This window comes from Sphaerodactylus townsendi, linkage group LG11 (genome assembly GCF_021028975.2).
Source record: "Sphaerodactylus townsendi isolate TG3544 linkage group LG11, MPM_Stown_v2.3, whole genome shotgun sequence".
Taxonomy (NCBI): domain Eukaryota; kingdom Metazoa; phylum Chordata; class Lepidosauria; order Squamata; family Sphaerodactylidae; genus Sphaerodactylus; species Sphaerodactylus townsendi.
Window position 1 is genome coordinate 71,767,130 of NC_059435.1, and position 13,864 is coordinate 71,780,993.

At 44.6% G+C, this 13,864-nt stretch overlaps 1 protein-coding gene across 2 annotated transcripts in view; it reads left to right on the top strand.

Annotated features, from left to right (window-relative positions):
- The first annotated feature begins 1,092 nt into the window (after positions 1 to 1,092).
- Positions 1,093 to 13,864, top strand: part of WDR48 (WD repeat domain 48) — a 30,055-nt gene continuing 17,283 nt past the window's right edge. The window contains exons 1-6 of one of the 2 annotated variants that reach the window (XM_048511325.1): positions 1,093 to 1,244; positions 10,126 to 10,266; positions 10,753 to 10,831; positions 11,967 to 12,049; positions 12,181 to 12,310; positions 13,171 to 13,259. In XM_048511325.1, coding sequence (XP_048367282.1) covers positions 1,197 to 1,244; positions 10,126 to 10,266; positions 10,753 to 10,831; positions 11,967 to 12,049; positions 12,181 to 12,310; positions 13,171 to 13,259 — 570 coding nt within the window. In that variant the 5' untranslated portion in view covers positions 1,093 to 1,196. Of the gene's footprint in view, positions 1,245 to 1,312; positions 1,397 to 10,125; positions 10,267 to 10,752; positions 10,832 to 11,966; positions 12,050 to 12,180; positions 12,311 to 13,170; positions 13,260 to 13,864 lie in introns of those variants that run through there. The other variant, XM_048511326.1, reaches the window with a different exon arrangement.

Here is a 13,864-nt window from a genome sequence, read left to right on the forward strand (position 1 = left end):
TCAGGTTTTGCACCAGGCTCCATTTTCCCTAGCTACCCCTCTACCTAGAGGGGAGGAAGAAGGGATTCCACCTGCCAGCTGGGAGCCCAGCTGGGAGCAGGGCGTGGCAGGGCAGGGGAGTCTCCCATCTCTGGCCTGGGAGAGCGGTTTTTATAAGCATTGAGGCCGGGGGCGGGGCTTGGGGAGGTGTGGCCACGCTCCCAGGGGCAGGTGGGGGCGTGGCCTTCCCCAACCCCCCCCCCATAAAAATCTATACCTACATCACTGTTAGTCACAGTTCTCTGAGAACTCTCTCAGCCCCACCTGCCTCACCAGGTGTCTGTTGTGGGGGGAGAAAGGGAAAGGAGCTTGTAAGTCACCTTGAGTCTCCTCGCAGGAGAGGAAGGTGAGATATAAATTCAAACTCTTCTTCTTAATATTAGTTCAACTTCTAGCAGAGGCTGTTATTTTAAATTGATAGTGCTCTTTAAGGCAGGGAAACATGGAGGCTCCTCATGCAGGCATCATGGCCCTCACAGCACATCTGGAGGAAATCTTATCTACTGTATTGTTTACTGGTCCCTCTGCTGGAGTCCCATCCAGTTTAAATACTCGATGTTATAGTGAAAAGAGGGACCTGTGCATGATGGACTAATTGCCTCAAGAAATATTTAAAATTATTTTTGTAGTTTACATCTTTTAACTTTGTATTTTAAATTGTAGGTATTAAATTATTTATAATGTATATTGTTTTAACGGAGAGTGGAGCCTGAAGCGCCTGAAAAGGGAAGGGCGCTATAGAAATCTCCTCAATCAATCCATAGAAGAGCGAGGGTGAGAAATCCTGGTGGAAGCGTCACAAACTAGGTGCGCATGCGCGAGCGCTCCTTTCTGCCGGTTGGAGCAGCGCGCGCAGTTTAGCTTCCAACCGCCGAAACGGTCACCTTTCCCCGTCTCTTTAGTTATCCCCGCCCTTTTCGCGCGTGTTCTCGCGAGAAAACCGGCCCTTTTCCCGCGTTATCGTTGTCGCGGCACCGCCTTGCGCAATAGTCGCGGCCATGGCAACCGTGCAAGCCACGCCTCCACTTGCTCTCAACCGGCCCGCCTCCCATCTCTACCCATACCGCGCTCGCCGGCTTGAGTTGGAAAGCGGGCGGGACTTCCGGGCCGGTTGAAGCCCTTTCCTCGGACATGACGACATAGTGTCAACATGCAAGATGGCGGCGCATCACCGACAGAACACGGCGGGGCGGCGGAAAGTGCAGGTGAGAGGCGTGTGAGGGGGCCGGCGGAAGAGGGCTGAGGGAAGGGGAGGGTGGGAGGGCGCTGACGCGTGGCTGGGGAGGCGCGGAAGGAAGAGGAAGCCCGAGGCGGACAGGAGAAGTGAACCATGAGAGTGAAGGCGGGGGCGCCTTGGGTAAGGAGGCGGACTGGAAGGGCAGCGGGGGGGCGCCGGGCGGGCTGGTCCGAGTGTTTCTAGGCGACAGGTAAATCTCCAAGGAAATGTTTGCCTTCCCTTTAAAATACCCCCCTCCCCGACGACTCTTGGGATTCCGGAAACCCCCATGAGAAGGAAGGGACGTTCCATGACAAGGAAGGTCGGGCTTGATCAGAGTAGCGGTTCATTTCGTCCAGGATCCTGTTCCACGCTATTGCAAGCGAAATGGTTCTGCGTGTGCAGGACACGAAGGGCAGGCCCGGATTGTTAATGGGTGATGGGGGGGGGGCCATCATGGCTGCGCCTCGAATGGAAGGCCCCCTTGTGACGTTCTTGTGGTTGTGGTCACAATTGAGTGACGTAGTGGTTAAGAGTGGTGGATTCTAATGTATTGAACCAGGTTCAATCCCCTGCTCCACCACATGAAGCCTGCTGGGTGACCTTGGATCAGTCACAGTTCTCTCAGAACTCTCTGTGCCCCACCGAACTCACAAGGTGCTTCTTATGGGGAAGGGAAGGAGTTTGTGAGCTGCCTCAAGACTTCTTGTGGTTGTGAAAAGCAGGGTATAAATCCAAACTGTTCGTGTTCCAGTGTGGAACGAGTGGTAACATTCTGTACAGCTGAAGCTTCATAGAGGTGCCTGTCTAGGTTCACATGCCTACCCTTCCATGAAGCTTGTTATGTGACCTTGAGTTAGCTCTATGTTTGTGCTGTTTTCCTCTCTCTCACTTCGCCTCTCCCACTTCATAGGATCACTGTAGAGTCCCTTGGAGGAAAGTTGTGATAATTGGGAAGGGAATGGTGGGAATTCTTGAATGTTTTTCTTTTGGTGGTATTATTATTATTTTATTATTATTATTATTATTTATTAAACTTGATATAATTTGGTCTACCGCCTCCTATCCCCCTCGGAGAGGGTCTCAGAGTGCTGCGAAACAACATAAAGTCATACAAAAAACATAAAAATCTTAAAACAGGTAAATAAATGAAAGGGAGCAACCGGATAATCTCTTCCTGGTCTGTAGAATAATGTGGCTCATCACATGAATTAAAAAAGTAATTTACGTAGGGAAGTGTTGAAATATATTTATCTTTTCTCTCTCTTCCACTTTGGAGCATTGCTGTCCAGAATTTTAGCCCTCTATACCTCCTCATTTTATGTAGTATATATAGGTGTCAGGAACCCAGGTATGTGTTTCATTTGTCATGTTCTGCCTGTTGGTTCTGCTGTCAACAGGCACAAAAAAGCTCTAAATAGAAACCTTATACAACAGTGAGAGAGAAGTCACTGCTGTCCTTCTCTATTTGACTCAACTAACTGGTTACTTAGTTATTCAGTAGAGAAGTTAAGAAAGAAAGCGATGAGTGTTATTCTTTTCTTTTACCCAAAATATTGAGGCATACTGAATGAGAGTGACTTCAGAATTAAGTCACTTTTGTGTATCTTTCTTTCCTCAAATTTACTATTCTTTGGCAAGAACAGGGGGGGAATGGTGGTTTTGATAAGACGTCTGGCAGCCAAGGAAAGAGTTATGCAGCACAGCAACTTTCCAAGATCAAGAGAGGGGGAGTTGCACAGTTATACATAGTTCCCTCGTAACACTTAACCTATTCACAGACATTCATGCATGCAAGGTTCCAGTAAGCATGCAAATCTTGCTACAGGTTGTAGAGTAAAAGAGAACACAATACAAGTTGTCCCTCCTGGTTAAGCATGGTGACTGTTGAGATGGTCAGTCACACTGCACAGTGGGATATCTGTTGTAAGTAAAATATTTGTATGTAGAGGTCTCCTGCTAGGTCCTTTTGTCAGCAAAGATTTCCAATGGCTTTTGTACCTGCTCTCATCCAGTCTTTCCTATAGAGCTGTGGCTCGGTGGCAGAGCCAGTAGGATTCAGTACAAGGAGTTTTGTTCCTATCTTGCTTCCAGAAATGCAATCCCAATAGCATCCAATTCTTAGTCCTCTGTTGGCAGTAAGCAGGTGTGCAATCACTTGAAATGGTCTTCTCTATTACATTGTCCTATCCTGTAGTAGCTACTTAATTTGATGGCTGTCAGGGCTATTTAGCTTTCACTGATCTGTTCAAAGGCAATGCTGTCTACTGATATAAGACTTGTTCATTTCACAATGCAGATTTTCTGTTTAAGAAATTCATATACACACAGTCTGTGCTGTACTTCTGTAGCTAACACACAGAACATTTGCAGATATTTTATAGATAACCAGATGTGACCAAGACAGTGGTTTGGTGGATTGTGACTTCATCAGTTTTTTGTACAATTCTTATTTGTATTTATATTTTCCTTTCAGGGAATTAGAAATTGTTGGTAGAATTGTGCATGAGAGTGCATTACTTTTCTCAGACAATTCCATAGTTGTAGGACTGAACCTTTGGCATATCTCCAGATAAGCTAGTGGGATCATACCTCTTATCAGTCTTCCTACCAGCATGGCCAATTGGCCATGCTGGCAGGGGCTGATGGGAATTGTAGTCCATAACATCTGGAGTGCCAAAGGTTCGCCACCACTGACTGGTTCTAATCAATGGCCAAGACCAATACATTTTGTGCTTGCCCAAAGAGTGGATGATTCACCTCCATTTTTCATGGGATGCTGTTGAAAAATGGAAAGAAGGCATCAATGCCAGTTCCCAGGTTAACAAATAATTGGAGGCTCTTCAAGAGGTGCTGGAAAACTTTCACTTATGTTTTCTTAAAAGTGAAGCAAAACCCATATTTGCTGGGCAACTGGTGGCCATTGAGTTTGAATGCGTGTAATCAAATCCTGAGGGCTTAAAATAATATGGAGTGCCTGCACTTGTACAAATGAATCACATTTTTTCCTGGCTCCTTTTTGATGTTTGCCACTTTGGGAGTTGGAAAACTCCTGTGGATGTTACAGAACACCATGCGTAGCAGAGCACTTTGGGTCCTGGCCAAAAATATAAATGCTTTGTGTTTACAAAGATGTTGGATATATTTGGAGTAAGAGAAGAAGAGTTTGGATTTATATCTCCCCCCTTTCTTTCCTGTAGGAGACTCAAAGGAGCTTACAATCTCCTTTCCCTTCCCCCCTCACAACAAGCACCCTGTGAGGTGGGTGGGTCTGAGGGAGCTGCGAAGAACTGTGACTAGCCCAAGGTCACGCAGCTGGTGTGTGTGGGAGCGCACAGGCTAATCCGAATCCCCCAGATAAGCCTCCACAGCTCAGGCGGCAGAGCGGGGAATCAAACCCAGTTCCTCCAGATTAGAATGCACCTGCTCTTAACCACTATGCCACTGCTGCTCTCTGTCAGTGATAATTCTTTTTCCAAGAACAAATCAAGGAAATCCGTTCTTGTGCTTTACTTCTGCTGCATTCATGAAACATCCTGAAGAGAAACTGAACAGGGTGATGTATAGCTTGTCTAAATTGATATTGACAGTGCAGTCCACCAGGGGAGAGCAGTTCCATGGAGCGGCCAGGCCACCTCTTTAGAGATTTCAGGTAGCAATGGGAGCTTTGAAAACTGAAGAACTTCCCAGCTGACCAGGAAACCCTTATTGCCGCCTAAGGGGTATGACACACTAAAATGTGGCATAGGTTACCAGGCAGTGTAGGGGATGTTCTCAGGCTGAAAATCCTGTGGAAGTCTACTAAAGTCAACACCACCCTTGGACTACTTCCATGGGTGCTGGCTCCTGAAGCCAAAGAGTGTTGCTGTGTGCACATGGTTTCCAGGCTTGGTTGCTTCATTTGTCTCTCGACCCGCAAAGTGGGAACCCGCATTTGCATTGCTTCGTGCCCCTCCCAAGATTCCATTTGGCTCCTCCCCTCATGGATTGTAGTGCTGGAGTTCTAGTCAACACTGCTTATAGTATTAGAGTGGTAAATGTTGACAGCTTTGCTGTATTCTAAAGGAGTAGTTTTGGATGAATACTTATTTCATGTAATACGCAGAATCTTTAGATCAACAGTCTATGCTCTTTTCAGACTCAGAAGTCTTCTTTACCCAATACTCCAACAAAAGCCCTCCCCTTAAGACCGTGGTGGCAAACCTTTGGCACTCCAGATGTTATGGACTATAATTCCCATCAGCCTTTACCAGCATGGCCAATTCACCATGCTGGCAGGGGCTGATGGGAATTGTAGTCCATAACATCTGGAGTGCCAAAGGTTCGCCACCACTGCCTTAAGATAAATGAGGTGTGCAGTTTTTCTCATGCTACCCCAGGCAACCCCTGTTAATCTTTTGCACGCTTCTTCTCCTATGTAAATGAAAATGATGACATTGCCACTGAACTTCACCTGAGCCAACAGTTAATGGCCAGTGTTTAGTTTGAATCAAAAGACTTTATTAGGCATTTCAGTGGTTTAGTTTAAAGATCAGCAACTGGAGATCCCTGTGGCTAATCTCGTTTCTCTCCCTGATGATGCTTATCCAGAGGCCAAAGAAGGGGATGGGAGCTACAGAAGGGGAATACTAACTGGTGCCCCCCCCCCCCACCCCACGCCTTCTGAATCGGGCCTTTCTAGCAGAAATAGTTCCTGTGTAGGACTTCTAGCAAGGAGCTACATGGCACAGAGTAGTAAGCTGCAGTATTGCAGTTCAACTTCTGCTCATGTCCTATCCCAGCGGAAGTCAGTTTCAGGCAGCTGGCTCAAGGTTGACTCTGCCTTCCAAGTACCCCTCTTGCTGGGGTAAAGTATAGGCGACTGGGGAAGGCAATGACAAACCACCCCATAAACCAATGATGGAGAACCTTTTCGAGACAGAATGCCCAAATTGCAACCCAAAGCCCATTTATTTATCGCAAAGTGCCAATGCAGCAATTTAACCTGAATAACACCCTCAAGCAGGGGCCAGCCTGCTGTAGCCTCCAGCAAGTCCCACATGCGCCACTATGTGCCTCTCTAGCATCTCTGCTGCCTCTTTCCTCCCCCCATAGGGCAGCAGCCACCTGGAGCACAGGCACCAGGCCTCCAGCTAAGTCCTGCCTGCTCACTGAGGTGCACGCACATCAAGTCCAGCGGCCCAGGCCAGCCTAGATGTGTGTGTGAGGGGGAGCAATTTACCCCCACTTGACGTACTCTGTGCGTGTGAGCCCACAGAGAGGGCTCTGAGTGCCACCTCTGGCACCCGTGCTATAGGTTCGTCACCACTGTCATAAACATAGTCTGCCTAGTAAATGTCATGATGTGACATCACCCCATGGGTCAGTAATGACCTGGTGTTTTGCCTTTTGTGACTTATAACTAATACAGGAATGTATTTTGGGCATTTGATACATTGCATCGTATAATGTTTCAAGTCTTCAAAATGTTTACACAGGTTATCTTGTAATCTTTACAGGTAGGCCAGTGTTGTTATTCAGTAAAGTGAGGCTGGGAGAGAAACTTGTCTGATGCTTACCTAGTGATTTTGTAGCAAGAGGTTTGAACCAGGGTCTTCCTAAACCGTAGCTCATTCTCTTCGCCAGTATGCCATGCCCACTGTACTAATAATGCCTAAATGAGCATGTGACGTTGGGTCTCTAGGGTCTTCTCACTAATAGGAAAATTGCAGATTGTGGTCATTAGCTGGCAATTGATTGCAGTTCTCAGACATTTATGGTGGAGTAAATGGGACTAATGGTCTCTCTGCCTATTATGCAATGCACTGTTGCCCTTGGAATTTTATCCGTCTAGTGAAATGACCAAACCCATCAGCAGATTTTACAGGGTTTAGGAAATCCTGTGAAACTTCCTTATCTGCATCCGCCATCTCAGACCTATGGGTGCCCTGGCGCCTGCTTGCTGCTCTGCTTGCTGTCCCCTTCCGTATCCCCTTTTCTTTGATCTTGTTTGCTGCTCTTTCCTCTGCCACATTCCACGGCCCTCCCTTCCCCCTTCTCAGATCCTTTCCTGAACCTCTTTAACCCTTAGCCAGTGATATGTAGTGCTTAGAGCACTATAACATAGCATGATGCTGGCAGGGGATGATGGGAACTTTAATCCATAACATCTGGAGGGCTGCAAGTTTGACACCTATGGCTTAGAGTGTTGAACTCGAATCATGCTAGGCGACCTTGGGCCAGTCACACACTGTTAGTGTGTGGCCCAGTCACACACCTCAAAAGAGTTAGACTCGACTCCAGGGATTGACAAGATTGTCAGAGTATGAGCTTTTTAATAGTCAAAGTTTCCTTCATCAGATACAAATAGGGGTGGAAATGGTTGTACCAGTAATATATATAAAAGCCCTTGTATTCCTGGTAAGGAAATCGGAGAGGTGTTGCGAAAAGGGACTCAGCAGGAGAAAAGGCCACTAACATTGATCGCTGCGTTTTAAATTGTTTTAATGTATTTAAGGGTTATTGTATATATGTGATTTATGTTGTTCACTGCCCAGAGCCCTTTGGGGGTAGGGCGGTATACAAAACCCAATAATAAATAAATAAATAAACAAACATTGCCATGGAAGCTGATCTACAAATATGTCTTGCAGCCGAAGGTCAAGATGTCCCAATAGATTTCAAGTGAAAAAAGCACTCTTCTTCTGTTCTTGGAGGAAGAAGAAGAGTTTGGATTTATACCCCGCTTTTCTCAACCATAAAGAATCTTAAAGTGGCTTACAGACCCCTTCCCTTCCTCTCCCCACAACAGGTGCCTGTGGGGTAGGTGAGGCTTGAGATAGTTCTGAGAGAACTATGACTGGCCCCAGGTCATCCAGCGTGCTTCAAGTACAGGAAGGGGGAAACAAACCCAGTTCCCCAGATAAGAGTTCGCCCCCACTTTTTTGGTGTCACCCCAAAAGAAGCCCTGTGCTATATTGCCACCCCATCACCCATCATAAATCACATGGCAAAGTACTACGAAGCCACACTTTTAGGGAGGATTCATTGAGTCATTTGCTGAAGCTGAAGGATGAGAGATTGAAAACAGACAAAGGGAAGTATTTCTTCACACAGTGCATAGGAAACTCCCTGCCCCAGGATGTGAGTAGTAGCTGCCAACTGGAAAGGCTTTAAGAGGGGAATAGATCTGTTTGTAGAGGATAGGGCTATCCGTGGCTACTAGTCAAAATGGCTGCCAGCCACGATGCATATGTATTCTCTCCAGTATCAGAAGAGCATGCCTATTATATTTGACGCTGCAGAACACAGTCAGAATAGTGCTGCTGCAGTTGTCTTGTTTGTGGGCTTCCTAGAGGCACCTGGCTGGCCACTGTGTGTGAACAGACTGCTGGACTGCCGGGCCTTGGTCTGATCCAGCAGGGTTTTTCTTTTATGTACTGTTGTGTTTGCTGGAAGCCGCCCTGATCCTGACTTGTTGGGGAAGGGCGGGGCATAAATCCCTCAACCAAACAAATAGAACTGTTCTTATTGTAATATGCATTTGTGTGTTTCCACGAACCCAGCCACAAATCTGTCCTTCTACATTCTGATGCACAAGTACTAACACCTGAAGCAAGAGATGAGTTTAGTGATCTGGGGAGGGGGGGGGGATCCTTTCCAGGTTTTTGATGCTGGTGGCTGATTTACAAGCTGCGATTATCGTGTGGGTGACCGAAAAGAGGGTAAATCATATTCTCAGCCACAGCTGCTGGTTTTGAAGGGTGTGAGAAATACTGTACTGTTATTGAATGAGCATTAGGAGCTGCCAGCTACAGCTAGTATGAAATCACTGCTTCAAAGGATGTCTGCCGTGCTCTAGTGGTGAACCCTTTTGAAAATCAAACCACCACCCCAGATTATAGCTTGGCAGGCAGACAGAAATTATGTTGTCTCTGGTGTTTTTTCTCTAAGAGGTAAATAGGTGTCATGCAGGAAGAAAGTCAGTAACATTCCCCTTTTCTGTCCAGAGCAAGCATTCATGTTTGTGCATATGGAGGAGGGGAGATAGATGGGAAAAGGTGCTGATGCAGTCCTGGGCATATGTTCCTCCTCCTTTGCGCAAGTTGCTAGACTCACACAAGGAAATTTCACCAGTAGCAGAGTCTTCAAACAAATTCCCCACTCCTCCACCTGAGTAGCAGAGGCTTATCTGGTGAACCAGATGTGTTTCCGCACTCCTGCATTCCTGCCGGGTGACCTTGGGCTAGTCCCAGTTCTCTCAGAACTCTCTCAGCCCCACCTACCTCACAAGGTGTCTGTTGTGGGGAGAGGAAGGGAAAGGAGTTTGTAAGCCACCTTGAGTCTTCTTACAGGAGAGAAAGGTGGGTATAGATCCAAATTCTTCTTCTTAATCTGTAGACAACTACTGTAAGCAACTCCTGAGGCTTCCCTTCCATAAAGGACTGTGGGTCATATTCTCCCAAAACATTTAGAATTTGTTAGATTCCAAAATGAGCATGGTTTTTGCTCCATTTAACATTCCTGTAAATAATAGAAATTACTATATATATATAGTATATATATATATTTTTTTTTAAAATCTATCTACATTTCATAGATCCCACCCATTCCTTTGGAAAAGTTATACAGTATTCTGTTTGTATATGTTACCAAGTACAGAAGTGAAAGACTGCTTCCTCTGCTTGAGGTATTTTAGTGATTTGATATTGAGGTTTTACTCTCTTCTCAATTATTGTTTTAATTTAATGTGAGGCATATGTCTCTTACAGGCATTCATGACTTTAAAAAAAAGGATAATGGAAGCATTGTTGAAAATGAGCGGCTCGAGTGAAGTGCCCTCATCTGTAGGTTCTTAATGCTTTAACTGGAAACGTGTCAACACATTTTAGGTCTCCTATGTAATTAGAGATGAAGTGGAGAAGTACAATCGGAACGGCGTAAATGCACTGCAGCTGGATCCAGCATTAAACAGACTCTTTACAGCAGGCCGTGACTCCATTATCAGGATATGGAGTGTCAACCAGCACAAGGTAAAGCAAACATACAAATTAATGGCTTGTTTTTAAAAGATGTGCTTGGAAGGTTGGCAACCGGCCAACCAGCCAATGTAATTTCTGTAAGTTTTGAAGATCTTGTTTTTTGCTGCGTTGTCAGCCGTTGGAAAGGTGTCTGTCATGTCTGGCTACAGTTTAGCTTGGCCTCTTCCATGATTTTAAGTCCTTAGCTGATGAAAATGAATGGCAGGCTTACAGCAATAAGCTCACTGTCATTTATGTAACTGGGAATGAAACTAAATACAACTTGCACGTATAACTTTTTAGTAATTATGATAGTGTAATGAGAGTTAGGTTCTGGCTTCTTTATTCAACTTGCTGAGGGAAATTAATTGAATCATTTTGGCTGTGAAGTATAATTGTGTTGAACCACAGCCAAAATTGTCAGAGATCACAAATGACCTTCAGAGGTTTCTCAAAGAACCCGGTTACAAGATCTCATAATACAATTTTTAATTTCAGCAAGACCCTTATATAGCATCTATGGAACATCACACAGACTGGGTGAATGACATTGTACTCTGCTGCAATGGCAAAACTTGTAAGTACCTTCTTTTTCCTTTTTTGATGGTACAAGACTTATTAGGATATTAGGGTTGAGAGCGGGACGGTAATAAGTATGCTGTGATTTTCTTAGGTTCTTAAAGCACTTTACAAATCTTGCAGTAATGCCATAAAGCAGGCCACTTTCTTTTTCTGGAGAGGCAAAGCTAGGGATCCCACATATATGCAGAGAGCAGTTTGCACAATATTGTACAACTCCTTTGCACTAAGCTTGATCCAGTAACTTTTTTCTGTGAAGACTTTGTCTCAAGAGAGACTTTCTCCATTGGAGGAAGATATAAAGGGGTCCAAGTCTTTAAAATCCCAGCATGAAAGAGCAGGCCATGATAAACTGGCGCTATCAGCAAAATCTTAAGACAGGAAATGAACACCACAAATGTTTCTATCTGGCACTGGAAGCTATAAAGTAGTGGTCCTCTCCCAGAGCTGGGAATACAGAGCTGAAGTTCCATTTCAGAAAAGGCCCTGTTTCCAAGCGGACCTGGGTGTATTTTCCCATGACGAGAGAATTCCCGGATCAGTTCATATTAGAGACGGTGCTCCCTAAATTGTGGGATACCTAGAGCCATTTACTGTGTATTGTGAGTAATCAGCACCTTGGAATATGCTGGAAGGCACTTAGTATGATATAGTCATTATGGCATGAACTGAGGTATGCATTCATCATAACCTGCAGTTTCTGAATAATTTTCAAGGAGGAGCTCAAACGGAACCCATCTTGGAGAAAACACTCTTTGCCCTCTAAAAAGGGAATGTCCCACCTTCAACAACATGCTGATCAGCACTACACTACTCAGTAAGCCTGAATGTTGCCATTCAGTGTTCCCAGTTTGTGGAAGAATGAAGGTTTTAAGATCCCAAAGTTAAAGACTGTGGCTCGGATAGAGAACCGCAGCAGGAGGAACAGGCAGCAGTAGTGAAGCATAGGTGGCTAGCAGTCCCATTCCTCTGGCTCATGTATCTTTTTTTTGCCTACTTTCCAAAGTAATATCCATCAGTAAACAATTATTTCCAATTAAACAGAATGCGCCAAGACTTCTACTTTTGAAAAGAAACATTGACCGTGTGTCTTACTATAGAGAAATAACCTATTGCAACCTTTTTCCTTCTAGTAATATCTGCTTCTTCCGACACTACTGTTAAAGTATGGAATGCACACAAGGGATTTTGCATGTCCACACTAAGGACGCATAAGGTAATATCAAGAAGTATTTAAAAATGCCATTAGAAGTAAAAACTGTGGTAGTGAAATCGGCCGTGCCACATGCTAGGCACATGTGCTTTTTAGTTCCATGTTGTCACACTGGTTTGTGTTCTCTGCTTCAGGATTATGTGAAAGCCTTGGCATACGCAAAAGATAAAGAGCTGGTTGCGTCTGCTGGCCTGGACAGACAGATATTCCTCTGGGATGTAAATACGCTAACAGCACTGACTGCCTCAAATAACACTGTCACAAGTAAGTGTCCGAGGGGAGCGAAGCACTCGATAATCTATGCAAGATACTTTTTTTGCTAGGATGAAAATGGTCTGTTTTCAGCTTCTTATCTGTCCTCCCCCCTTCTGTCTGTTAATCAGCTAGGCGGCAGCTATCCTGCTGAGATAATGTGACGGTAGCTCTTTACTTAGTCGCTGTAGCACCCTGATAAAACAAAAGAGATATGACCGTAACAAGATTAAAGAGAGAGTGTTGGGGCAGTTCTGAAAACGACAGCCAACCAAGTCTACTCAGACTAGAAAAACGCTTATCACGAAAGCAGGCGAGGGTGGGGTATCTTTATTCTAAGAACGGTGTCCGAGATGGGATGAGAGTTTTTGCATGCGAATGCGTTGTCCTCATGGGGTTCATACTGAACCATAAGGGGAACAGATTTTCCTCCTGTTTGAAGCACCGTCTTTCATTTAGGTAGGAAATAACGGTGAATACCTTTTGGGTTGTAGTCTAAGAACGCCACCTGATGGAAGCTACACATTTCCAGCCTTAACTTCCCACCTTTAGTTCTACCTGTACATATTTTAATTTATTCATACAGTTTATTCAACTAGTTGAATAAATGCTAATATGAGCAGACTGGATTTTTGTTTAAAATTTAGCTGTTCGCACTGGACATCACATTCTCGGCGTCTGCTGTGTTCATGACAACGACTAGTAATGGCATTGAAGCTGATAAAGGGATATGTAATCTCCAACACCTTGAAGAGTCTTTTCTTTCTGATTCCCTAAATTCTGTGTTCATTACAGAATCAGTCATTTTAAGTACTTGGTTTGAAGCTGTTTGAAATACTTGATGCAAAATGCCGCTGTATTGTTTTCAATAGCTTCGTCTCTCAGTGGGAACAAAGATTCTATCTACAGCCTTGCCATGAATCAGATGGGAACAGTAATCGTATCAGGGTCCACTGAAAAGGTAAGCAAGACTCTTTCCCCTCAGCTCAAGCCTTGCCAAAAACAAGTGTAGGTGTGAATTCATTTTGAAGTTATTAACATGCTTGTTTGGGCAAATTGGAATGTTGGCTTCAAAAATTCCTATCTTGACTATTTTAATGAAAAATTTATAAAGTGCTGGCAAGTTGCAGATGATTTACGGCAACCCCAAATGGGTTTTTCAGGGCAGGAGATGAATAGAGGTGGTTTGCCATTGCCTGCCATTGTTGAGTAAAACTAGACTTCATTGGTGATCTCCATCCAAGTGCGAATGTAACCTCAACTTGTGGGTTCTGTGGGGCAGAACTTGGAATGAGTGTGCTGCAACAAATTTTAAAAACAAAATGGTCTACTTTCTTAACATATAACATCAAACATCAACATTTACATCACACTTCAAAGTCCTGTTCAGGTTGCATTTTCAAGTCCTTATATTTACAGTCTACTGATACTGCCAAGTCCAATTCTTCTTTGCAAGTGGGTTGGCTCCTGAAGACTCCAAGGGCTTGATGAACAGGATCCAACATGATGAAGGTTTCCAGGAGAACTCTCACCCATTACAAACATTAAAAAAAACCCTGAAACAAT